At 39.4% G+C, this 27,920-nt stretch overlaps 1 protein-coding gene across 3 annotated transcripts in view; it reads left to right on the top strand.

Moving 5' to 3' along the window:
- The window catches only part of LOC131218986 (uncharacterized), a 34,116-nt gene extending 7,036 nt beyond the window's left edge, over positions 1 to 27,080 (top strand). The window contains exons 1-7 of one of the 3 annotated variants that reach the window (XM_058213921.1): positions 13,473 to 13,794; positions 17,318 to 17,555; positions 17,968 to 18,158; positions 19,353 to 19,588; positions 24,247 to 24,490; positions 24,606 to 24,713; positions 26,759 to 27,080. In XM_058213921.1, the coding sequence (XP_058069904.1) occupies positions 13,573 to 13,794; positions 17,318 to 17,555; positions 17,968 to 18,158; positions 19,353 to 19,588; positions 24,247 to 24,490; positions 24,606 to 24,713; positions 26,759 to 26,881 (1,362 nt within the window). In that variant the 5' untranslated portion in view covers positions 13,473 to 13,572 and the 3' untranslated portion in view covers positions 26,882 to 27,080. Of the gene's footprint in view, positions 1 to 13,472; positions 13,795 to 15,234; positions 15,539 to 17,317; positions 17,556 to 17,967; positions 18,159 to 19,352; positions 19,589 to 24,246; positions 24,491 to 24,605; positions 24,714 to 26,758 lie in introns of those variants that run through there. The other 2 variants (XM_058213923.1, XM_058213922.1) reach the window with 2 other exon arrangements.
- Positions 27,081 to 27,920: the final 840 nt, after the last annotated feature.

Below are 27,920 nucleotides of genomic sequence, written 5' to 3'. Positions count from 1 at the left end.
GAAAGGGAAAAAGTGTTTGGGAAGAAGAAAGGAATGGCCTCTTCAAGTGTGGATGGGTTTAGGAGCTTGGAAAGTGGAGGAAAACCTTGGCTTTTTTAGGAATGGGGTTTTAGAGTAAGGAGAGTGAGTGAAAAAAGAATGGAATGGGGTTTAGAGGCTTGGAAATGGAAGGTTTGAGTGAAACTTTAGAAGATTTCATAAAGGATATGGAGGATTTGGAAGAGAGAAGATGGGTTTTTATGGAGTTGGGGGTTTGGAGCTTAAAATGGGGGAAGAATGGGGTTTGGGGCATTTAAAGCTCCCATTACACATGTGAAGAAGAGCACACTTAAGTGCAGGCAGTGGTGTCGCTGCTATCTGTCCATGGGTGACAGCGGCGCTGCGGGACGCTGCCCAAATTCGACGATGCACCGCCGATTCAACAATGGTGCCATGATTCTCTGTCGGTTTTTGGCGGTGGTGCCATCATTCTAGCGATGAAACCACCACCGTCTGTTGGATTTTGGTGGTGCACCTCGATGTGGCGATGATGTTGTAGCCCTCTGCCTGTTGTTCAAGGTTTTTCGCAGTGGTGTTGTTGTTTTGGTGGTGGCACTGCCGCAAGCTGCCTACAAACCTCCCTTTGATGGTTTTAGGCTTCCTTTTGATAGCGGTCGACATCCCTTAAGTCGAAACACCCCCTTTTTCGCCTGACAGCTTCTCCCTCATATATTGAGAAGGGAAAAACCAGACACTCTTCTCAACATGACCCCCCCAACATAGTTTGAGTGGGCACTCATGCTTAATGGTAGCCCATTTCTGACCTCTACCAAGCTATCCGCCTGTCCCGTAAGTAGTAAGGGTAATTTTTTCGATGGTTTTTGTGACAATACGACAAGTTATTTCCGACATCTCAACTCAGTGGTTCAAGTAATCCCGAGTCAAAATCTCCCACACTCGATTTTTCCTCACCCATAACATCCGATCATGACATTTCTAAGTTCCATATTTCTAAATTCAAGTTTGTGTTTCAAAGTCAATCGGGAATGTTGCCCTAAGGATCCATGTCACTATACGTCAACAAATGCATTATGGTAAGTCCTTACCCCACAGTCTAGTTTAATCCCAAACTCATTCTCAGATACCAACTTGTAACGCCCCGAATTTCAAGGGTCGAGCATGCACTCAATCCTGATATTCTGAGTATTACTTAGGCCTTTCGGAAATGTAATTTTAGTTAAGCGGTTCACCAAGCGTATCATAGTCATGTGTAAGAAGTGAACTAAATAGTATATATCATTATTATTGTAGGTATACAGGAAAAGAAACAAGTTCCATACATTCATGCATAAGTCCAATTAAGTTATAGAGTCCACCCAGCTAGGGACTCAATATACATGTACGAACATAAAGTGAAATGAGTGTCCTCGTCCTCAAAAGGAAACAAAACTGGTGGTCCCAAGACGCCACTCTATAACTAATCGGCCGCGCTCTCGAAGTATGAAAACTCTTCGATAGGGTCCTCATACTCCTCAACGGATGTATCATCCTCTAGGGCACCTACATTGATAAAATTGCCTTGTTGGTATGTTAAAACACCGTCCCAGATAGGAGTGAGTGATCAATTCAGTACTATAATTATCCGAAGTTTCACATGTTATCAAACAAATACAGATATAGGCGATGATAGCATATCAAAACACAGAAAATGGAGTCCTAAATCTAATTATTTTTATGTATAAATGACATGATATGCATATGCATGACTCGGGATTCAACGATACCAATATAGAACCACATCATCGCTATCACTAGTGAGGACTTCAACATATGCGCAATGGTTGCCCCGAAGCGCAACCAAAAAAATGTCATGAAGTGCATGATTAGCCAAGTGTTTATTAATGTTTAGTTCAAATAGCCAATTGGCGAAGCTAAGATACCGTTGTCGAATCTCGAGTTTCAATTCGTATTACGTGGTTCATTGCGGCACTAGGCGACTCCTCGTCAATATCCCTTGATCCATTTTGGGTTTTCATTCCCTTTAGTCTCTATACTTAAAATGGATTTGTAGTAGGGCTAATCGCCCGAGGACGGCCACAACTAGGGAAAAGGTCGTCACTTGACCCCAGTGTGGAGAAGGCATGCCACCCATATCATCAACATCATGATAAGGTTGTGTCCTTCCTACGTGTTCGTCAGTCACTACAAGGAGGCTCGTCAGCCAATGTTTTGCCCATGTGGCAATCTCGTCGGCCCAGCATAGGCAGACAGCTCAGGCACAGTATCCCATACCACCATGTCTAGCCTTCCAGTATCGACGGATCGTATCGCACTAATGGTCATGAATAACCTCATTCGTTGGTGAGAGGGTACCCCAAATTCCACAATGTGTCTTAAACATTTATCGTACATGCGGTCAGGCCATGCAAGGGACTAATCTGATTGTCTAAAGGCAACCCTAGACAAGATAGCATTGGGTGCAAGAAACCCATGTAGCTCCAACTACTATTGGTCGTACAAGTTCTGCCTCAGTCAGCCACATACATCGAGGTGGTCGGGTTTGGCAGGCAACCCCTAGTTTCAATATTTGGCAGGGCCTAACCTCTTTCTATCTTGGACAAAATTTATGGAACATGACTACATCAGTAATATAGTATTCATTTAATAACAGTAGTGGTCTCAAACATAATTTAATTTCTCGATTCATTCTAAAACAAGCGTAGGGCAACTTTTACAAACGTCAAACATTCAATACGCAACAAAATATGAAAAGAGCATGTCCTAGGATATAATATGCATTTAAACACCCTTGAAAGCTACCCTTACCATTACAACCCTAATCAAATACTAACTAAGCAAGCATTAAAACTGAGTAGTCATTTTTTTCATACATGTTAGCTACCAATACTAATCATGATAGGGGCATGCTTGACTTAAATATTTATACCAAGTAAAAGGATTCATAGGCTATCACCATCAAGGGTTGATAAATGGAAACATAGAAGGATAGTTCATACCTTGCATTAGCTCGCCTGTCTTGGATTTGCTCCTAAGGTTACGGTTTTGGAAAGAATCACTTAAACCTAAATGATTCAAACAAGCCTTATAAGGTTTGGAAAAATTCAACCATAATATCATGATTTGGGGATCTAGGTTTGAAGTTTACCTTCAATGCTTGTGGACGGAGATTCGATGAAGGATTCGATCGCAACTATATCGCCAATCGGATGGAAAGGAGGAAACCTTAACAATCGATTTTTCTCTCTCACACAACTCCACTCTCTCTCTCTCTCTCTCTCTCTCTCTCTCTCTCTCTCAAGGCTAGGGTATGAAAATTCATATGGGGGAGGGGATATGAATAAAAGGGTATTTATAGTACCAAAATGTACATAAATGGCCCCAAAGGCTAAATCTTCATCATACTCACCTTATTAGGGGTTGTTCCCAACCACGGGAGCACATATGAAAGTGTACGGGTCAATTCAAGTCAAGGGACAGGTGCCCCATTATGGGATTTATGTTTGGATATAGCCATCCAATGATCGGATGTGTTGATCAATAGATATGATCCTAAACTCAGTTTGATGGTCACCGTTGGTTGATCAGGCCCACAACTATACGGATATGTGTAGGGGAATGTCTTAAGTCGGCGCCCCTAGTTTGGCCATGATCTAACGGTCCGAAAGTAACAACTTCGGTAAAATATGCAGGTTGACCATTTCACTTAAATTTAGGCTATTAACTATGCTACTCGCACAACTCATGTGCCCAACTTGGGAGCTGAAGTTGAACGATCCAAGGTTTCACCTTGGCTCAATATCCACGATGGACATCAAGCTCGACAAACGGACATTAATCTCTAATTTTGAGACCAATAGACTTAGAACGTGCAGTTTAGCCCTAATTTGGTTAGCTTGGGCATTTATGGAATATGTTAACTCTTGAGACTCCTCGTGGGTGTCAACAGGTGGTGGAATTTCTAAATTCATGTGTCACCTATTTTCGATGAGAGGAAAATGGTCGTTCAACTCCAATTCCCTTAAATACATTATTTCTAGCATAATTAGGGTACTAAGTTAGACTAGTACGACCGTCTAACAGCTTCACTCGCGTACGTGCTGAGGTTTCTATATAAAATTTTACAGAACGTTACAGAATTATTGTTGCTAGCTACAAAGGTTGATTACGATACTCTTAATCAATTAAGGGTCCACAGCCGATGAGCAGTGGAGGGATTGATCCTATACTAAGATAGGCGCGTTTGCGTTGATCCTCATTTGAGAGACAGTTTGTTTATTCTGGTGAGTGCGAGAGTTTTTTGGTATTCATCTTCCCTGTATATATCTTTATCTAATAGAGAAAAAAATAATCGATCATCCAATGTGGCATCTTCTCATGCAATTAGCTGAAAAAGAGAGGTTACACCTTTTTTATCGTGGTATGCTTTCATCAAACGCTCTTCATTGCTGATATGACTGTAATGGTCGTCCATTCTTATCTAGAGATAAATGCAAAGCTAAGGCTTCTTAGAGTCGTCCACTCAGCACATGCCTTAGAGATGGCACATGTGCCACTTATCATGATCTGCACTGTTGATATAATTTACAATATTTTGGTACAAATAGTTTGGCATAACCTAGTGCATGTTAAAGGTAGATAGAATCTCATGCCAAACGCTTGATGCAAACTCTCGGGGGAGGATCAAATGATCGATTGTTTCCTTATTCCAAAGGCATAAGACATAGAAGTTAAGAAGAGTAAATCCTCTCTTGCGTAGATTATCCAATATGAGGATTCAATTTCTCCTAGCAAGCCAAGTGAAATGCAACCACTTTAGGGGGAGGGGGGGTACCCCTAAATTGGGCCAATGTGGAAAGTAGATTTAATATAAGGCTAGTAAGACTCGATAGAAGGATTTCAACGTAAAATCATACAGTGGGCCTAAGGACATTTTAATGTTAGGAATTCAATCACTATTGTTTCTTGTGGTGTGGTCCACTTAAGATTTCGATTTGCCTCATTTTTGGGCTAATGCCATTAAATAAGCTGGAAAAATGGATGGATGGTGTGGATAAAAAACATACATCATGGTGGAGCCTACAGAGCTTTTCAAGCACCATACAGCACCATGTGGTTATTATGTGTCATGACCTCCGCAACCTGAGTCCATTCCTTAGAGCTTATTGAAAGTTTGACCATAAACTCAGGTTGTCAGTGAAGAGGCATCTATCCAATTTTTCAATCATTCAGGTTTAATGCAACTTTAATATGTCACTATTGAAGAGTTAATGGATCAATAAGTGTTGTGGTTAAATCTGGACATGTAATACATATAATAAATTGCCCGATTTCAATTAAACATGGGTGAATATGTTAAGTGTTGGGCATGCCAAAGTCATATTTGGCTTGAATCAAATTGAACTCCTTACGACCCATGCAACTAGATAGACTGATTAAAACTAGATTTGTGAAGATCGGTCATCTATTCAGCCACCGATTGATAAGGTGATCAGACGATTTGCAAAAGGAAGGGTTAGTCCTTCAAATAGGTTTTTTCTTTGAAAAAAGTAATTTTTATATCCAAGTGATTGCAACCGTAATTTAACATCGGAACAACAAAGAAAGAAGATAGAAGTTAAAATTATTTTATTAATGATTTTACAATATGGACACTCATGATCAACTTGAGGAACAGGGATATGTTCATCGCCCAACATAGACTAAGCTTCATAGTAGGACGGTTCTGAAGTGAGGGATGGTCATTTGTTCATTACTTGATAAAAAATGTGCTTTGTGGTAAGACGACCGATGAAGGGTGGATCTTCAACAATCTATTCATCACTCGATCACAATCAAACTTCTTGGCGAGATGGCTAGTAGGGTGACAATCTATTCGAGGACTAGTAGGAATCAAGAATGAAGTGAAACGGTCATGATTCCACTATCTATTCATTATATGGTATGAACTAAACTCCATGGTGAAATGGTCGAAGAAATCACGTAGCACGTAGTAGGAAAGCCTTACAACCTTATGCTAGAAACTAAGAACTCTTCCTTACGATCCAGCATGGAAAGATAAATTAAGAACAAAAAGACTACAACCCCATGCTATTAGCAGCGTTGTGCTAGCAAGTAATGGGGTGCTAAACTGGAATAGAATGAAAGGATAAGCATCCATGGGGGATGAGGAATTGATAAACGGCATTGAGTTAAAGAGGGAATTGATTGATTTGTGTTGATGGGGACCTTAAGCTCTTCTTTTCATGTTTCTTTTATTGACTTGTAGAGGCAGTGACTTTACATATGATTTGACAACATGAGATATTTGAATAGTTGATTGTACAAATCTCCTTGATTATCCACGTAAGCATAGCCCATTGTATTACGACACATATACAATCATGTTTCTAACCAGCAAGATATGCTACCCTTTCGACTTTAGAATGTTCTTAGGAAGCTTTGTTGGAGAGTCTTCATATTGGTAAACTCTTACCTTTACAAAAAAACTACTTTTGTTGGTCTATGGTATTTAGTTTTTAGTAAAGAGTTTATTTTAATGGGACTCTTGCACTTAATGCTTCCCAATATAACATGCTTCTAGCCTTTTGGCTTTGACATCCATCTTCATCACAAGGTGTACATGATTGTCACATGGCATCTTCTGAGCTATTTGATTTAGTCATAACAAGTTAGTGTAAACAACACACCCCCCATGACGTTGAATCAGTGATGGTAGTTATTTATCAAATTAGTCGTTGGGATGGGCGTTTCCTTTGTTATTCCTCAGGATTCCTGTTGTAAAGGACACACTTGTTAAATTAGTCATTGGGTCGGCCATTGTGTTCATTAAATCAGATCTTTTGACTGCTAATTCATCAAATTGGTCATTAGATCAATTGTTTTATTCAAGAAATCGGATAAAATGGTCATTATGGTCAAATTGGTAGTTAGGTCGATTATTTCATACATGAAAATCAGACGTTAATTTGGCCATTCTGGTTTAATCGATCATCATTGTTCATCGAGCAATGTACTTTGAGCCGTAGGATTCATTGTTGATAGGCTCGAGAAGATTGGAGGTTGTCTTCGAAGTGAATTTGCCCCTACATAGTTTTGTTGAGGTGCCAACGACACAGGAGGTTGCCACGGGCTATTTGACACATGTATAGTAAGGGTGTGGCACTAGAGGCACGAGAGGTTGCCCCCTGAGCTGGTCGACACCGATGTAATGCTACCCCCTAGGGTATGAGTTATAAGAATCATACTAGTTATATTGGGCGTATGTTCAGTTGTTGGTCGTCATTTCTCAATCAACTTGAGAAACGATGATTTGATTTAATCAGCTAAGCCTTAACTAAGGCTTGGTCATTCTTCCTAATCCTGCATTCATTCAATGAATAGTATTTTAGGCTTATTGTCAGGAAGTGGTATTCCTTATATAAGAATTTTCATCAACCGGTCAATGTTCTCAACTTGTATTCTTCTCTATTCTAAATTTATTATAGGATGGCGTGCATATCATCTAGGAGGCCTATAATACACTCCAATGAATTGTTTTGGACAAGGGTCCAGTCTCATGGATTGAAGGTGTTGGGGGATGATTGGCTTCAAAGGGCAAATTCTCTGCACATGTTTTTCTTAAGTTTTTATTTTTTAGTAAGTATAAATTTCTAACCATATTATTAAATTGTTGAAATTGTAATTGCACATGTATCCCACTAGGCATGCTAGAAAATAGGTGTTGTTATGTAATCCAAAAATACTGCCATACGTGTAATGAACAACTCAATTTTGATTAGACGTATGCGATTATGTTAAGTGTTGGGTGTGCTAGAGTTGTATTCAACTCGAATCAAATTGAACACCTTATGACCATAGTCGTCGAGATAGACTAATTAAAACCATATTTGTGAAGATCGATCATCTATTCAACTAATGATTGATAAGGTAATTAGACGACTTACAGAGAGAATTGTTAGTCCTTTAGATATGTGCCTTTTACCTTGAAAAACATAGACTTTATATATTCACGTGATTGCAACAATGGTTTAATAACAAAAGAATAGAGAAGAAAAAAAAAAAGATAAAAGTTGAAAGCATTTTATTAATGATTTTAAAATATGGATACTCATGATCAGCTTGAGGAACAATGATCCATTCATCGCCCAACATAGATTGAGATTCGTAACTGGACAGTTGTGAAGTGTGGTATGGTTGTCTGTTTGTTGCTCGATTAAAAATCGGGCTTCATGCCAAGATGGCCGATTGAGGGTGGATCTTCAATAATTCATTCGTCACTCGGTCAGAACCGAGCTTTGTAGCGAGATGGTTAGTGGGGTGATAATCTATTTAAGGACTTGGTAGAAATTAAGTATGTAGCGAGATGGTCATGATTCGACTGTTTGTTTATGGTCTTATGTGAACCAAACTTCATGGCAAGATGGTCGGCGGAATCACCTAACATGTAGTAGAAAAGTCTCGCAGTCTTTCATTCGAAACTGAGTGATCCTCCTTAAATCTAGTGGGATGCCATGGATGAAGGATAGAGAGATAAACTAAGAATAAAAAAACACTACGACCCCATGCTATGAGCAGCGTTGTCCTAATGAGCGATGGAGAGCTAAAATAGAATGAAATGAAAGGATAAGAATCCATGTGAGAAGAAGAATAGATAGGCATCATTGAGCTGAAGAGAAATGATTGATTTATATTGACGAGGGCCTTGAGCTCTTCTTTTTGTATTGCTTTTATAAACTTAAAGATACGATGACTTTGCATATGATTCGCCAATGTGAGATATTTGGATAGTTGGTCATACAAATCTCCTTGTTTCTCCATGTAAATGTAGCCCATTGAATTACACCACGTGTACAATCATATTTCTAACCGACGATGTATGATACTCTTTCAGCTTTGGAACGTGCATAGGAAGTCTCACTAAAGAGTCTTCATTGATAGATTCTTGCCTTTGAAGAAAGCTGCTTTTATTAGCCTCTAACATTTAATGTTTCCTATAGAGTTATTTTTTATGCTACTCTTACATAAAATGCTTCCCAATACAACATGCCTCTAGTTTCTTGGTTTTGACATCCATCTTTACCATGTGATGTACATGGTTGCCACTTGACATCTTTTATGCCATCTAATCTAATCATGATAGGTCAAAGCCATGTGTGAACACTAAGAAGATTTACCACCGTTCATGTCATGAGATAGGGTCCACTCCATTCATCCATTTTCCCATGAAATGGTAAATGAAGCAGATCCAATTCCCAGGTGGATCGTACCATAAGGAAAGAGTGGTGATTGAACACCCTACCATTAGGGGTGTACATCGGACCGAACCGAGTCGAACTAGGCTTAACCCGGCCCAGCTCGGTCACCAGCCAAACCCAACCCGGTCACCGGGCCAACATGTCCAGCCCGAACTCAGCCCGGTCAGCAATCGGGCAAGTTCAGGCCAAGTTTGGGCCAGTTTCGGACCTTACAGCAAGTTCATGGGAAAGGCTTTGGCAGGTAATCCGCATCCCATTACAAGGCCCTCGATCAACGGTTTAAATAGTTGAAATATATACTCCACAAAAAATCTAACTAGTCAGGACATTATAATTCCTTTTTGTATTTGGGTGAATCTAGGCCGTTCAAGTTATACATCTCATTGTGGACGGTGCATAACTTGAAACATGTCAAACTATCCAGGCTATCCAGTCAGCGGCTATCAAATGAATGGTTAAAATGTTTTAATCGTCAAACTTAAATGGTTACGACCTTCCAATTTACGTGATTTTTGGACTCTGCTCCATCTACAAAGGGACCCACGATTTGGACGGCCTAGATTGCTGTAAATCTATGACACCTGTGAGGTGGATGAGTCACTGTCACTTCAAAGATGAGCGGTGAACTATCCCAGAAGTCAAGAGAGAGATTGAGAGAGAGAGAGAGAGAGAGAGAGAGAGAGAGAGAGAGAGAGAGAGAGAGAGAGAGAGAGAGAGAGAGAGAGAGAGAGAGAGAGAGAGAGATAGAGAGTTTTAGGGTTTAGGGTCGGGCTACGTTCTCACTTCTCTGTCTCAAATGGTTAGGGTAAGGATTTAGGATATATATATATATATATATATATATATATATATATATATATGGCCGAGTCGGGTTGGGTCAAGCCGAGTCGGGCCAGGTCGAGTTGGGTTTCGGACCAAGTCGGGCCGAACTGGGACCTGTTCGAACTCGGCCCGAACTCAATTTCGAGCTAAAGAAAATGGCCCGTCCTGGACCGAACTTAGTTCCGGGTCAGGCCGAGTCTAGCTTTTTTCAGGCCGAGTCGAGCTAGTTAACCGGGCTAGCCCAGTTCGTGTACAACCCTACCTATCATTAAAAACTACTAGGGCTCTCCATAATGTGATGCAGGGATGAACGTGATGAGGATAACTACTCCGAATCCACGGAGCTCTCTGGACTCCTCACAGAGACTTCTCGAATCCACGAGGAAAGAAAGCAGAAAATAGAAATAAATTCTAACAAATTCGAAATTGATTAATTGATGCATAAAAACGAGTTCACATCCCTTTAAATAGGGGTACCAAGCAATGGGAAAGAAATCAAAATCAAACTACAGCTACACTCCTAGAATCCGTGACTTACTATAAATAGTAAACTTACTATTTATAGACGGTCGTGATGTCTACTAGTGCGCAAGGTTTTCGGCCAAAAATAGTAAGTGTCCTATTTGACTTCACCAAACCGTTCTCCTAATTATTCTAAGCTCTTTTCACGTTGGGCGCAACTCCTAAAGCCCGACGGATGAAGAGTTATAATCAAACTAAAACTTACTATTTATAGTAAAAACGAAATTAAAACAGGAAAACGACAGTCGATCCAGGGGTTTTTTGCAATTCCGGGTTGCACAACCTGGCATAGCGGGGTTGGTTGGCTAAAGTAGCTCGTTCTACCCCAAAATCATATATTTTACATTAGATAACTCATTTCGGATTGCGAGATACGCCCAATCTAAGGTCTGACGGTCCGGATCACTTCTATCGTCGACCGGGCCTTTTCTGATACATCTTGGCCATGAAAGTGTCCGCGACCCGCTTTACATCATAATGTTTCTATAAATTTTATTTGCCATCCAACCTATTGATAAGGTCACATAAGTTTGGATGAAGAACAAATATCAGCTTGATCCAAAACTTGTGTGGCCCATTAATGGTCAATCACCATTGTTTATTTGACATCCAATCTGTTTATTAAGTCATACGGTCCCAGATAAAGGGAAAAAATAAATATCAGTTTGATCCAAAACTTTTATGGCCCTTAAAAAGTTTTTAATGGTCCACGTTCATTCAATACTTTTTCCTGTAATGTGATCCAGTTGAGATTGGGATATACCACATTTTTGGTCTCATACTATAAAATGATGTAGAAAAATAGATGGATGACATAAATGAAACACATACATCATGGTGAAGCCCACGGAGTACCGACCACCAGCCCGTGACCGGTGGCAGGGGGAGTGGCCAATCCTAATCCCGCCCTTTCCTAGCTTGACGCGAATCTGGCTTTCTCAGGAAGTTCCTACTCAAGAATGCTGGATGGGGCTCACTGCATTGTATGTGAGAAATTGATTTCGTACATCCATTTTTTGATCGAATTTAAGAACGTGAGACTAAGAATCAAGTGGATATAAAACTCAAGTAAGTCACACTAGAGAGAAAATAAGGGAAAGAAATTACTACCGTTGAAACTTTCTTAGGCTCCACCTTGATGTTTATACATTATGCAGACCGTTTATAAGGTTATTCCCAATGGGATGAAGTGAAAACTCCAAAAAAAAAAAATCCTAATACAGAAAATTTATGATTATAAGAATGCTTCAACGGTGATCAATGAATATTCATTGTTTCCTCTTGTGTATCCCACTTTAGTGTTGTACACACCTAATTTTTTGCCACACATCCTAAAATGAGTTTGGAAAACGTACGGACAGAAAGGATTTCTCAAAAACATCTAGGTGGGCCCCATCCAGCATCCTTGCACGGGAACTTCCTGTGAAATGCTTTGGCAGGGTATTGGCTTTACTAAGTTTTGCGAGTCATCATGACGTATGCTTTATAACCACATCATCCATCTAATCTGCGGTAAGTTTATAATGGTACCCATTCAATCCCCATTGCTTTTTGTATAGTCCACGTGAACTTTGAATGTGTCTGAATTTTAGGCCATACAAAAAATAATCTCTAGAAATAGATAAATGGTGTGGATATAGCCCATACATATTGGTGGGATCCACAGGACTTGCCCACGTCAACACACCCATTCTTGAGATTTGCACACAACAGAGCCGCATCTCAGATTTGCACACGGTATAGCCCGAGAGGAATCCTGATATCCAAATCACCCTCCCAGAGGCGATGATACAGGCTCCTTTTCCAAAGCTCGTGACGCTGACAGCCAGGAGTGAAAAAAATCTGCATGTGAGGCTAAAACGGTATTTACAATTCAATACCATCTAATAAAAAATCCCGCGGACCACACTGGCCCTAAGCACGTAGAAAAGTGGTCCCGAGCCCAATGAAGCGGTAAATGGATTTTTACGGTAAAACTCCTCGAAGTATTGGATATTACTAAATAATTCCTCATAACCCGAAGAGTTGGATGATACCAAATAATTCCTCAAGTAAGTGATATTTCAGTGCTTTCTAAGATGGGAAATTACGGTACGGCCTCCCTTTGCTTTGCTTTTTCTTTCCCACAGTACAAGGTCAAAAGCTGTGGACCCATCTCGCTTATTTCTCGCATTCAACCCATCCAACTAATGCAAACCAATATTATTACTAGAAAAAACAAAAGCATGTGTGGCCCATCTTATGATCTGGCGGACCTGATATTTTGTTCGTGGTACCACCGTGGTACATTAATGCATACCTTACTAGGTTGGATGTTACATGCATACCACGTGGATTTCATAACAAAAACCTCCTCATTAAAAATTCTAACCGATGAGGAATTATTTGATAAAAATATAGATTAATACCATTTCACATCATATGATGTGTACAAATAATGACATTTTCCTAGGAATTATATAATACACATGGCTAGCATCATTTCAAACTATACACACCATCTTCATTTATATAAGTGCTTCCCATTGTTTCCTGATCCAGACCTTTGATCCATCCGATCTTACTGTTTATAAACCACTTTCCAAAAATCTTCCACATTAAAAAATCCTATCGTCTAATTTTAGGAAATTGTTTCAGTCGAATAATTATCATCATTATATTTCTCTCTTCAACCGTTTATCACGGATGATTTTCAATACATGGTTCATATACGAAGGAGCACAACAGACAAACCGTCTAGATTACAGGATAATGGTCAAAACTTGCCAGAATAGGAAACCAGTGTCCATTTCCTGAAAATGTGGACCACCTATCATATAATCCAGCTCTTTTCTCAGTACCAATAATGCTGAAAACACTAACATCAAACAACTTGCAACACCAGTAACAAGTCCACAGCTACTCAAACGCTTGCATGATGGCTCACCTCTTTAAAATTCAATCTGTGTCCATCCATATGGTGTGGTGAGTAGCCATGGGCAGTCATCAGAGTCCCAGAGTGGTAGTGGCCGTTGATCTGAAGAAGAGGGGATGGGAACAGAAGCAGCCTCTTCACAACCGTTGGCACCCAGAGATACCCCATGTGGCAGATGTGAGTGTTGGAGAGGTGTTTAGAGTAGAGATGATGGACTTTTCTGGAGGTGGTATTGGACAGGGTGACCCTGCCCATGACATCAAACATTTTGATCTTTCCATTGTAAGGATTTTCTTTCTTTTTATTTATTTATTTATTTATGACTTTGGTTTTAGGCTATGAAAATGTGGAGGTCCTATTAGTTATTTGGGCGATCATAACCGTCCAATCCATAGCTCGAATGAATGTCCAAAAATATGTAGGTTGAGATCTGGATTCAACGGTTGGATGGTTAGGATCTCCACGTTGGAGAAATTTCGGCCATGGGCAATCCATTGTACACATAGATCAAGTGGGGTCCTGTGTAAGCAGACTCAATGTTTATCGTGATACATGGGAGTTGTATTGGATGGATGATGTTTTGTTAATTGGGAGGAATAAAGGGTCATGATGCCCTTACGGTTTCCCCTTGATATATGCATTTTATATCCACTTTCATCTGTTTTTTAGATCATTTCAGGGCATGATAACTTCCAACCTACCATGTGTGTGCAACATCCAAGCTATCCAATGAATTGGGCCCATCAAGATTATCACCCTGTGCAAAAATAAGCCCTATCCAGTCATCATGTGGGCAATATTTGTATTTTATTATTTTTCAATGATTTTACATTTGTCTGCTATACTGTGGCACACCTGATGAGTGGGTGGGCAGTTTTTTACTGATAGGTAGTCCTTAACGATAGGTAAAACCTATTGGGAGGAACGGATGTTTCATGCACAAAACAAGTTATAAGTTATCTAGGTGAATGGTAACATATGGTCCAGCCGGTTGGACCCGAGACCTATTTGATATATATCATTCGTATTTCGTGATTATGTTTGGTTGCACTAGATATCATAATATTTCATAATTAATCAATCTAATTTAGTACAAATTTTCATGATAAGAATTTTGAGCAACCAAATACATCCAAATATAAATTTTTGGGAAGACGTCCTAAATGAAGCGGCTTTGGTCTTCCCAGGTCGGTGGATCCTTGACTGTGGGGCCCACTGTGATGTATGTTCCTTACATCCGCCATCCATTCTTTTTGACATCTCATTTTATTTCTTAATCCGAAAAATGATGAAGATCCAAATCTCGGGTTGACCACACCACAGGAAACAGTGGTGATTAAATACCCACCATTAAAAACTTCTTGGGGGCTATGGAAATTTTTATCTGCCATCCAACATGTTAATAAGGTTTTTTTTTTTTTTTTTTTTTTTTTTAAGACCTGGATGGATGAAGGACCACACAAATATAAGCTTGATTCAAAACTTTGGTGGCCCACAAAAAGTTTTTCTCTCAATGATCTCATTCAGTCAGACACTGACATGAATACAACCAAAACAGTCCACACCAAACAGGTGGGGTCCACTATACGGTACCTATCAGGATGCTTCTTTTTTCTTTTTTTCTTTTTTGTCCAGCCAAACATGTCTAACCATATCACCACACAATCCAATTGGACATTTTAGAAGAAAACAATGTTAACTCCTCTTTCTCCACAAATACTTTATTGTAGTGCTTTCAGTCTTCTTCTCTTCCATTGATTCCACTGAACTTGATAGAATTACACACTATCCTTCATTTGGGTCAGCCATGGCTCCTCATTCTCCTAAGGTTGTAGTGTCCATAGACCTTAAGAAGAAGCCATGGGAACAAAAGCTACCACTTCACAACCGTTGGCATCCTCACATACCTGCGGTCGCAGACGTTCGATCAGGAGAGATCTTTAGAATTGAAATAGTAGATTGGACTGGTGGTAGCATTGGAGATAATGATTTGGCAGTGGACATAAAATCAATCGATCTTTCTACTGTAAGTATATTTTTAGTCCCCCAGCATTGACTAGAACAAACAGTTGTAAGTGATCTGCTGATTTGTATTGGCTATTCCCTTTCAAGGATTACCAATCTTCATTTTGTACAAGTGGGGCCCATGACAGTGATCCAGGCTGTTAGTTTGATGGGCCCATGGTGGACGGACCATTCATATGTAAACGATAGAAATTCGATGAGAAAAGCGAAAGGTCTGGTGGCTAGGATCTTTCAATCAGGGAGATTTTCAGGGTAAAGCCCATCCAAGGTGAGGCCCATCGGATTGATCATCTGGGTCTCTGAACCATGGTCGACAATCATTCAAATTACTGATCATAGATAACGAAGTAAAATCGATGTTCAAGTTGTCAAGGATGTCTAGATAAGGGGATCACTCCAGAGCTAGATTATTTGGATTTTTTCGATACGAGGTCTGATCTGAAACATTTGAGTTTTGGGTTATCTTCATATGATGTATTTAGGAATTGAATATTATGTATGGGATAATCGATATCTAAATTAACAAACTATCATGCGGGATTCAACTTCATATCAGCTTAGAACCTTCCCACGAAATCTGTCGAGTTAATCGGTACTTGTAATGGCCATGATTCTACAAAAAATGGCAGCACATTGGTAGCCCATTTGTGCATGGGATATCCAAGATGTTCACCTGGTGGGCCAGTGTAGATGGCCTAAAAGTCATTCCTATCAACTCATCAGATGGTGTAAGCCACACATATACGAAATTGTTGCGTGGTCTAAAAACTTCCAACCATCAAGTTCAGTGTAGCACGTGACCCACGTGATTTTTTCCCCTCGTCCTCTTCATGGTGTGGAACACCAGACGAACGCATTGCATGAATGAAAAACAGGCTTGTTTTGTGCAACACGTCTCCTTTGAATCCTTGAATCCTCTGTTTTATTAGAATCAGGAGAGTGAATTTTGGGACAGGCATACTGACTGTGAGACAACCTGATGGATGGGTTGGATCTTGTACTCATTTGTAGCACGTGTGTTAGATTACCCGACTTCTTTACACAATCAGCTACTCAGAGAACATTATTTCTTGGAATTTCTGATTTCTAATTTAAAGCATACTAAATTTCTTATGAATGTCAGTGTCAGACATCTCAATATTCAAGTTTTAACGTTTGCAATTAGTGTTACCCATGTTCCTGAGAACTTCATAGATCAGTCATATAACATCTTTGGCCATTGAAAATGACACAGTGCAGCCCTTGATTAGGCCTACTTGAACAAGAATTTCCATAAATCTACCTTTAGGGTGAATTTAGTTGCACCAAATATCATGAAAGATTAATCATGAAATTTCATTATATTGGTGCACCCAAACTCACCCTCATTTGGTGTAGAATATCATAAAATTTCATGATACCTAGTACAACCAAATGCACCTTGACAAGAATTCCTTATTTCTATAGGACCCAAAACTGCAATGCTGCGTTTGGATGCATGAATGAGTTCAACTGTTGATTTTCAATTCACTCAAGAGGAAATGAGAAAAATCAACCATGTCTCCTATTATTAATAATGAGGAAGTGGCCCTCAACTTGTACTAACGTTTCACAATTACAATACAGAGCCAAGAAAATTGCAGTTTGGTATTGCTACTTTATTAGAATGATAAATACAATGAGATTCTATTGTGGATTACTCAACCTTTACATCTTTCTCTTCGCCATAGAAGGCATGCGTTCCATCTTTCTTTACGCAATGTGAATCCTAAATGAGAATGTCCTGTCCAACGCTGCCCAGGTGCATTATCTCAGTGGGCCAATCAGAGTTTCAGACAAAGATGGGATCCCAGCAATGCCCGGTGATCTTCTTTCAGTTGAAATCTGCAACTTGGGTCCACTTCCAGGAGATGAATGGGGTTACACAGCAACATTTGACAGAGAAAATGGTGGTGGATTTTTGACCGACCACTTCCCATGTGCAACCAAAGCCATTTGGTATTTTGAAGGAATATATGCTTACTCCCCTCACATTCCAGGTACATCTTTATCACATGCCTCACTAATATTTTCAATTGGACTACTTCCTGAGCAAAGCCTAAAAAAGTCTACCTCAAAATAACACATGTAGGAATCTGGCCACGTATCTGGTGGGCCACTCATGTACAAGAAATTTTGATGATTAGAGTGAAAAAAAGGGATCAACAGTCCATATCCAATGTACAAATGTGGCCTATTTAATGAGTGGACCCACGTAGTAGGCCTCACCTGATGAATGGCTGCGAACCATGAAGAAAACCTTCAATCATGTTCATGAAAATTTTCTCATGTGCATAATATCACAAATAAAGAGAATGGAAATGTCACCAGAAACATTCATGATCGATGAATTCTATCATTGATTGGATCTTGCGAGTTACTGTTGTTGAGGTTCTAATACTTGCTTTGCAGGTGTAAGATTTCCAGGAATAACCCACCCGGGAATAATCGGAACTGCACCATCAATGGAACTTCTAAAAATATGGAATGAAAGAGAGAAAGAACTAGAAGAAACTGGCAATGGAACTTTGAAGCTATGTGAGGTGTTGCATTCAAGGCCATTGGCGAACCTACCAACAACCAAAGGCTGCCATCTTGGAATGGTAGGGCACATTGCATGCCGAGCACATTCTAGCTATCACAGAAAGATAGCAGCTCTTCTTGCATGGATTTACAATACCAAATTTTCTTTCTTTCATTTGCATGCACAATAGTTCATACATGTGCCTTGTGTTCTTACATACATCCTATGGTAGAATCTTGATTTACTGTGCATTTTGAGTGTAGATCGAAAAACATTTTCTGAATGGAGAGTTATATTATACTCAGGCAACGTATGATGCTTGATCGGCAGGCACTCAGAATTGAACTGACTGTGAGACCCCCCTGTTGCTGAGTCACAGTCCCAAAATCAGGTGTTTGAAAAATCCTAATTTCTGATTTGTGGAGACTTGTTTGTTGAAATAAGATCATTGGATGTTTTACAATTTTAGCCGTCCAATAAATGTCCACCAACCTGATAGTCAGGTAATCAAGTAAGTATAATTAGTGGTTAATGAAACATCTGAACTGCAAACCATAATTTGAACAGTTTGATTTGGCTTACTTGTATGCAATGTATGCTATTTTTAAGTAATTTCTAAGTGCCTGTTTATCATCTATCACACTTTGCCAGAGTATCAAAGTTTTTCCCTTTCCAAATTCAAATCTAAATGCATGTTTGGAAGTTCCCGATTCCCAAACTGGAAGCACGCCAATGTGGGTTGCCTTTTCTGCTGTGCTCAAATTCAAATTGCACCTTGTTGGCTATTTGGAACCACATCCAAACACTACATGGTACTTTTTAATTCCCAACTTAAGTCGTTATATGTCAATGAATAGAATTGGATATTCATTCACATCATAATGGTAAGACCACTTTAGATTTACTGCTGTAGTTCTGATTTGAAATTCTTGACAACACCAGCATGGAAATCAAGTCATCTCAGTTGTTTTTTTACACACTCTCACCCCTCCCTCACACACTCATGCCCCCACACACGCACACCCACCCCACACACTCTCGCACACTCGCACCACAAGGGGTGCTTGAACCCGTGACCTCGTGTTGAAACTCCAAAGAGTCTACCACTGAAGCACAGCGACCGGTGCCAAGTCGTCTCAGTTAGCTTCTAAGATTTGAATTTTATTTTTTTTAAAGCTCATTGATCGTGTTTTTAATGTGTCCAGATAACTTCCACCTGCATTTGTTTTTCTTTTTTAACTTCTTCTGCATCCAATAAACTTGCATTTTATAGATCAAAGCGGACACACCAGAATGGGAAAGGATTGCAAACGAGGCTGCAAGGACAATCCCAGGGAGGGAGAATGGAGGGAACTGCGACATCAAGAATCTCAGTAGGGGTTCGAAAATATACCTTCCAGTGTTTATAGAAGGAGCAAATTTTAGCACGGGTGATATGCACTTTTCTCAGGGCGATGGCGAGGTGTCATTTTGTGGAGCTATAGAGATGAGCGGATTCCTTGAACTCAAGTATATTTCCTTCCATCACTCATTTGGCCATGTTGGTTTTTAAAGGACTGCGTTATGAAAGCAAACTTTGCTGGTAAATCACTAGCTGTGCATTTGGATGCACTATCCAATTGAATTGTGATTTTCAGTCCGATAAAGTGGAGTTGACTAAATTTTAGTTTCCTTCCTTAGCATTCCTACTGAGGGTTGAGGCTCCAGATTGCAATTACATCACTTTCAAATCAGACATCAAGAAATGTAACCGCAATTGGTGGCTACTTCCTCACCACTAGGAAACATCATAAACTTCTGCCCATTCCATTCACTTGAGCATCCAATAGGAGTTACAGCGTCCTATTCATCAGCAGACATATTGTTTGCCTTCTCAAAAGATTCTGTACATGGGGAAACATGTTTCAGTTATCTAGAACATTTATTTGATGGGCCTCGCTATGGATGGGGCACATCAAGAAAATCTCCCAGATTGGAATATTCCAATGCTTTGATCACTGAACTACTTTGAATGTGAATCATCTCCTTAACGATCTTTTCGTGGCTGTTGATCAAAGAGTTAGGAACTTCCCTTGTTGAATGTTTTCAAGCCAACTTCCATCAACTGTGCATCTTATCAGGTTGATGGCTTGGATCAGTGGACAATGACCAACATTTATGAACTCTTACACATCAGAAAATAGTCATTCGCTGGTAAGCAGGATTCAATGATTCCCAGTTCATCCAAACCCAGGCCTAAGTGAGCAAATTGCAACTACCTTCCCAAGGACTGCGAATTTCCATCTGAATTCCTCTCAAGTCCAACCTGAAAGTAACAAAATTTTGATTTGTAGCCTAGCTCCTTGATATGAATTCTAATGTAATTGCAATTTGGCCAAGGCCACTTTATCACACAAATTATTGCAATTCAATTCAATAGTGCAACCAAATGCAGCCGGAATTTTGCTTCCCTTAGAGATGGTTCTCGTGTGATACTGCATCCAGCAAATTTATATGCCTATGCATTATAAACACTATATATTAAGTTTACACTTGTCAGATTTTTCAAGTACTTAATCAAGTTTTTGACACAGACCATCACTTTTGTATGCAACCAACAGTGCTCCCCTTCGTCAGTTCAACTAGGAATTGAATAGAAAAAGATCCATTCAATTATGAGACAATGGGTAAAACTAATTATGTTTCCTAGGATGAAATAATAAGCAACCTCCAACTTGCAGCTTTGTTCTTTCAGGTCCAACTTGCAAGTAATTGCAATCTCAATGCTAAGACTTGCAATATCAATGCTAAGGAAATTTTGATCTGTTTATTTCCACTTTATTAGAGTGTTATTCCAATTCAATTTCATAGCACATCCAAACACACCCTCAACAAGTCCATCACATCTCATTCATAGGGATGTGAAGTGGTTGCAAGTGAGCATGGAGTTCAGGCTTTTAACCTTTCATCATCACCATCACCATCATCAAAGCCTTATTCCAACCAAGTGGGGTCACTTCCATGAATCCTATTCTGCAATTCCACTCTATCAAGGACCATATCCTTAATCTAACCATGCCGACAACCTTTGGACCCATGATTTTCTTTCACTTTTGGGAGTACTTGTGGGTCTTTTCTCACTATTTATTATCCTTCTTGAATGTTATTCGCATTTATGGTTTACTTTAATTTGTTAAATGACATTTGCTAGCCCCAAAAACCATGTTCCACACAAAGTCACACATGCCAATCTTGCACATATAGATGATCTGGCATAAAGATCATGATTTTCAACTATCAAGAACATCACACTTTTAAGAAAATAACGGTGGCCTAAAAGAGCTCACAATTCTGTTTAGACCATCCATTATCTTTGTAAACTCATTGATTGTCCATTATCCTTGATTTCTATATGGCATACAATTTATTTCTAGAAAATACATACTTTAAAAAGAGAGAGGGACAATTAATAATGGTCAAAAGTGGATTACATACAAGCTAAATAGATTTCTTTGCTTGGGAAAATAGAACGATCAATATGTATTGATCACAAGGTTATACCAAACGAGAGTCCGGTTAATGGCTATGGATATTTACATTAAGAGATGGAACAAGGGGCGTGAAACTAATAGGTGTCCCAAAAATAGGTGGTAGAATTTAAAAAGAGAGAAAACAATGTTATTTGGAAATAAATTGATGGAAGAAGGAAAGTTGAATGTCAAAGAAGTAAATGATATGTGGAATGAGATGGCTAAGTGCATTAGGAAAGTGGCAAAAGATGTTTTAGGAGTATCTAGAGGAAAAAGCTAATTATACAAGGAAACTTGGCAGTGGAATAAGGATGTACAAAAAGCTATTTATGAGAAACGTTCTCAAACCCTAGTAAGAGACTAGAAAAGATGAAATTTTTGAACACTATAGAGATGCCAAAAAGATTGCTAAGAAAGTAATGAGGCTAAATGTAAGGGTTATGATGATCTTTACAATTGAATGGGAACAAGAGAAGGTGAGAAATATGTCTTCAAACTCCCAAAAATAAGAAAGAGGAAGAGTAGGGACTTAGATCATGTTAAATGCATTAAGAGTGGTAATTGGACTAGTAGAAGACAATGAGATCAACGAAAGATGGAAAAATAATTTTCAAAACTTGTTAAATGATAATCACTCTGAGAGCATAAGGATAGAAGGAACCATAAACTCAAATGATGTCAGAGTCCATAGATACTCTCATAATGTTAGAATATCTTAAGTGAAAGAAGCTTTGAGAAAGATGAAAATAGGAAAGGCCCTCTAATGGTCTGTAAATGTTGGCCCCACCTAATACATGGTTGGATGTCCAACAAACATGCAAGCTTGGCATTTGTGGCTGCATGCAGAGGGTTGAGAAGTGAGTCTAGCAAACCTCTTTGTTAGGATCAAAACCACCCAACTATGAAACTAGAGTAGGATCAAAACTGTACTACATATATCACGAAACACCCCAAAATACCCATATGGAATTTCCTTAAAAATCTCTCTTCACTCTTCCTTCCTCTTGAGAATTGTAATGCATTATGCAACAAAACAAGGCCAATTCAGAGCTTGAGGAATGCTACTGTAATACTCCATGAATCACCAAAGAAAGCATTTGTTGGTTCATGCACAGCGAATAGTTTTGAAATTTTGTCCCCACCTTGAGTTGAGTCTTGGTGATTACCTTTCTCATGCATGAGTATTCTTGTCCTTTGGCATGAGAGTGATTTTATAGTTTGATACCAGTTTCTTGGAGGAGTTGTTGTTTTCTTAGTTTTCAGAGTAGTTTGGGAAAGAAATGTGTAGAAACTCTTCAAATGCTACTTTGTTTTCACGTCAAGTATATTATTGATAATGGCAGGAATACTCCAAGATTTAATGTATAGTCCGAAACCGGTGAGTATCGCCTGACACATAACAGAATTCCCCATGATTGATATGGGACTGCTGGCCCCATATCTGTCTGAAACAGCCCGATTCGGAGATATATGGGGCGATGCGTAGTGGTATCGGTGGTGAAGGATATGTTATGCAATAGAACGATTTCAAACCTTGGAATACACTGTTCTGGTATGACCTGCAGATATCGTTGGCAGTTTTTGAGGGACCAATTAAGAATCCATATCCTACTTATGGCTGATTTCATCCACAGTGGCAGATGGAGGCTGCTGCATTCAAATTCCTTCAACCTGAGCTCCATTTGGGATGAAATTCACCCCATTTGTATTCCTGCCATAGGTCGAAGATTTAAGTCGTCTACAAAGACTCCATGGATGAAACCTTCTCTCTTAAGAACTCCATAAAAGTCCATTGTACCGAATTGTGTCCTTCTTACAAATCTGGTGTGGGCTTTCATTGTTGTTCTATGATCGATCCCAGGCGTCTAGTTCTAGTACATTCAGCTATAATTTGGGAGTTGGATAACTACCATCAAGACTGTTGATCTGATTGACCTTCGTGTAGATGAGATGGCTCAGAATATGAGCCAAATAGGAAGAAGTAAGTCAATGGTCCACATTCAATGGGTTAAGTTGACTCAGGACAGCCCATCATAAGTTTTCTATGATTACAAAATTAGTATGGTGCATGGATATGATGGATCACAAAATCAACGGTCCCAATCACCACACACGCTTATGTACAGCGTACAGACTATGCTTAGTAATCGAATTTCTCATTCAACATTCTAGTTTATCAATGTTCCATGGGTTTTCCAACTATACCAAACAAAGTTCCATACTTCCATACAAGGAACTTCTCTTCTTAATCAATACGATTTCATGTAACTAAGGGGTTATTTTGGAACATGAATAGATATGAATTGGTAGTAATTGGTGCATTTGGGACTAGTGTATTTGATGTGTTGGAATCCAATTCACATCAAACATACGAAAAGGTACTTTTTTGAAATCATAGCAAATATATGTGATTTCATTTCACATGGATTCTAATTACCACCAATTCGCAGGTCACTATCTTTCTTTTCCAAATACAAGTTGTCAAATATAATTTAGTAAATTTGATTACCGAATTGCCAGATTCCAATGGATTTCAATTATAGGCAGCCAAACATAACTAGTAATTCTAATTCACATGAATTCCATGATAGTTGACATTGCATATCAAATACAAGCTGCCAAATCATCCCTAATTTCTCTCTTAATTTTTTTTCCCAGGTGTGACATCATACGAGGCGGAATGAAGGAATACCTAACCCCGATGGGCCCCACTCCCCTCCATGTAAACCCAATCTTCGAGATAGGCCCCGTCGAGCCAAGGTTCTCTGAGTGGCTAGTCTTCGAAGGCATTAGTGTGGACGAGAGTGGCAGGCAGCACTATCTCGATGCAAGTGTTGCATACAAACGGGCTGTTCTCAACGCCATTGACTATCTCTACAAGTTCGGATACTCCAAAGAACAGGTCCATCATTTCTCTTTTCCTTTTTTTTTTTTTTTTTTTGAACTTTTTTCCTGAATCTCAGTAAATTATAGAAATGGACAATCTAACAGAAAGATCCGACGGTTGATATTGTCAGATGTATCTGCTGTTATCGTGCTGCCCATGCGAAGGAAGGATCTCAGGGATTGTAGATTCGCCGAATGCACTTGCTACACTAGCAATTCCAACGGCCATATTTGATCAGGTAGTTATATACATTCCCGCCGTTTTTTGAATGTATCCTTGGTAATGTTATTGACAGGTAGGCCTACTCTCTCTGGTTGCTCACTGCTGACACGTGGCAGGTGGCAAGTTCGGATCCACACCGTCCAGCTCGTGGATCCTGGATGTACATGGCCCATGGTTGAAAACCGAACTGAACAGACAGTCCTGTACATCAGTTTCTCCTGTTAAATCCATTTTCACTCAGACGTCGATTTGAAGACCGTTATCCACGTGGATAAGGTCATCCATTTAGTGCAATTTTCAGCAGTAAGCCATCCATTGACATGGAGGAATAATTGGACGGTGTAGATCCACTGGCCCAGCTTCCATATGTTGGGAATTTAGTACCAATTTGAAAGTCGAAAGCTACCCATTGACAGGCGAATATTGGGTGGCAAGCTTCGGATCCAGACCGTCCAGCTAATGCATCCTGTCCATAGATGGCCCTTGGTTGAGGAAACGGATTGGCTACTCCCCCTGCCATCAGCCCGGTGGCTGGTGGTCGGTTCTCTGTGGGCCCACCATGATGTATGTGTTTCATCCATTTGTAGATCATTTTAGGGCTTGATCCCAAAAAATGAGAGGGATATAAGTCTCAGGTAGACCACACCACAGGAAAACAATAGTGATTGGATATCCACCATTAAAATCCTCCTAAGGCCCACCGTGCTGTTTATTTGACGTCCTATCTATTGATTAGATGAAGGGAAAAAAGTAAATATCAGCTTGATCCAAAACTTTTATGCCCAAAAAGTTTTTAATGGTCGATGTTCATTCAACACTATTTCCTGTAATGTGATCCACTTGAGATTGGGATATACCTCATATTTGGTCTCACACCATAAAATGATCTAGAAAAATAGATGGACGGCGTGGACGAGACACATACATCATAGTGGACCCCACAGAGCACCGACCACCAGCCAATCTGGTGGCAGGGGGCGTAGCCAATCCGTTGACGGAGGCAAATTAGGTGTTACGTAGGTAACAGCTTAGTGGGTGTTACCCCTACCGTAGGGCCCATCTTGATCATCTGTTGTATATCAACACCGTCCATCCGTTTTTCCAGCCCATTTTAGGGTGGGGTATGAAAAATTATGCAGATCCAAGTTTCAGGTGGAACACACCACAAGAAACAGTGTTAATTGAGTGCTTCACCATTAAAAAATCCAGAGGGCACGTAATAAGGTTTTTGTATTATTTATTTGCAATCCAACCAGTTGATAATGTCAATAAGATTTGGATGAATGGAAAATAGAAATATTATATTGATTCAAAACTATTTTGGCCCATAAAAAGTTTTTAATGGCTATACATCACTGTTGCTATTGGTGTGGCCCACCTGAGATATGGATCTTCTTATAATTTGGATCGCATCCTAAAATGAGATGTAAAAACAGATGGACGGCGTAGATATACAAAAAAAAAAAAACACTTCAAGGTTGCCCCACACGGTTACGGTAACACCCACTTAGCTGTAACGGCTAATCCGCACTCTTGGTTGACAGCCAAACTTAAGGGACAATCCAGACCGTCGGTTCACGTTCACATCAATTTGAAGGCTGCCATCGATGTGGATAGGATCGTCCGTTTTAGTGCAATTTTCAACAGTAAGCCATTCATAGACAGGGACAATAAATAGACGGTGTATATCGCCCCCACATTCCACACATTAGGAATAAGTGCCAACATGGAAATAAAAAATATGCGCATTGACAGGCGGATATTGGGTGGCCAGCTTCGGATCCAAGCCGTCCAACTCGTGGATCCTGTAGGTAGATGGCCCCTGAATGACAATCAAACTTAATGGACAATCCTGACCGTCAGATCACTCCAACTTTGATTCTAAGGCTGTCATTTCGTGGATAGGATTGTCCGTTCAGTGCAAGTTTCAACGGTAAACCATCCATTGATAGCACCCAATAAATGGACGGTGTAGATCCACCTTCCACATGTTGGGAATTTGCCCCAATACACCCACGCCAAAAATCTCCTTACTGACAGGGAAATAATGCGTGCGTGCAGGATATTCGACCTAAATCAAGCAAAGTCCCCATCGGGCCTCGTGTCATCAGAAAACCAGACGTGCTAAAATGTACCTATGATGGAAATCTGCCCATCACCAAGAACCTAAGTGCCACGTCATGAAGATCGGGCCGTTGATCACCGTTTATTACATCATTCGAAGTTATGGATTTGACTGAGTGCGCCCGTACCGATATGCATGAGCATATCCATATAGTTAAAAAGTATTTAGAGTAACAGCCTTGTTAAGGGCCTGTTTGGAAGCCACCAAATAAGTTACTTTTTAACATTAGTTAAGTAATTTACTTTTTGCACAGGTTAATTTCGTAAGCATCACTTTAAGGTTAAAGGTAACTTATTTTCAATTTATTAATAAGTTGAAAATAATAAGTTTTTATTTTTTATTTTTAAGTTTTTCAACTCATTACTTTTCAATCTTTTCTCAAGGTAAAAGCAGTCTCTCTCACCGTTCATGTCAAAGGAAGCAGTCTCTCTCAGGGTACATGGCAAAAGAAGTACCACACGATGGATTGTTAACCATAAAGATGTGGCTCACATGATGTACAATTCACCTCAAAGGTAGGCCTTACAAGATGGAAGACGCATGCGGGAGTTTAGTGGACATTAGAGTTATGGCTAACTCCAAAATGATAGGTAAATAAGATTATTTTAAAATTTTTTATTTAATTAAAATAATTTATCAATTAAAATTAATAAAGTAAATTAACACCAAGACTTTTAAGTCAAAGTGGTTCTAATCACATATACTACAAATGATATAACAATTAAGCAATTAGTTTATAAAAAATAATAAGTTTGTATGTGCCTACAAATTAAATGACTAGCATGCAATTCAATTCAAACATTTATATGATTTAACTAATCAAACATATAAACATAAATAAAATTATATTTAAATGACAATCACAAATACAAGCATATATAGTAGTTCGGTTTTCCTACTCCACTTCTGACAGACATACTCTTATCGAGTGTACTGGTATTCACTATTTTAGAAATTTTCAATAGGTTTACCCATAACCTTTACAACTCTACATAAGGACTTAACGCACGTAAACTCCCGTATCGGATGAACACGTTTCCACCCATGTCAATGGATCATGCAAGAGATTTTAGTTGGCTTTCTATCAACTAACCAATA

Source organism: Magnolia sinica, chromosome 11 (assembly GCF_029962835.1).
Source record: "Magnolia sinica isolate HGM2019 chromosome 11, MsV1, whole genome shotgun sequence".
Taxonomy (NCBI): Eukaryota; Viridiplantae; Streptophyta; class Magnoliopsida; order Magnoliales; family Magnoliaceae; genus Magnolia; species Magnolia sinica.
Note: the sequence above shows the minus strand (reverse complement) of the source record. Positions and strands in the feature narration are given on the sequence as shown.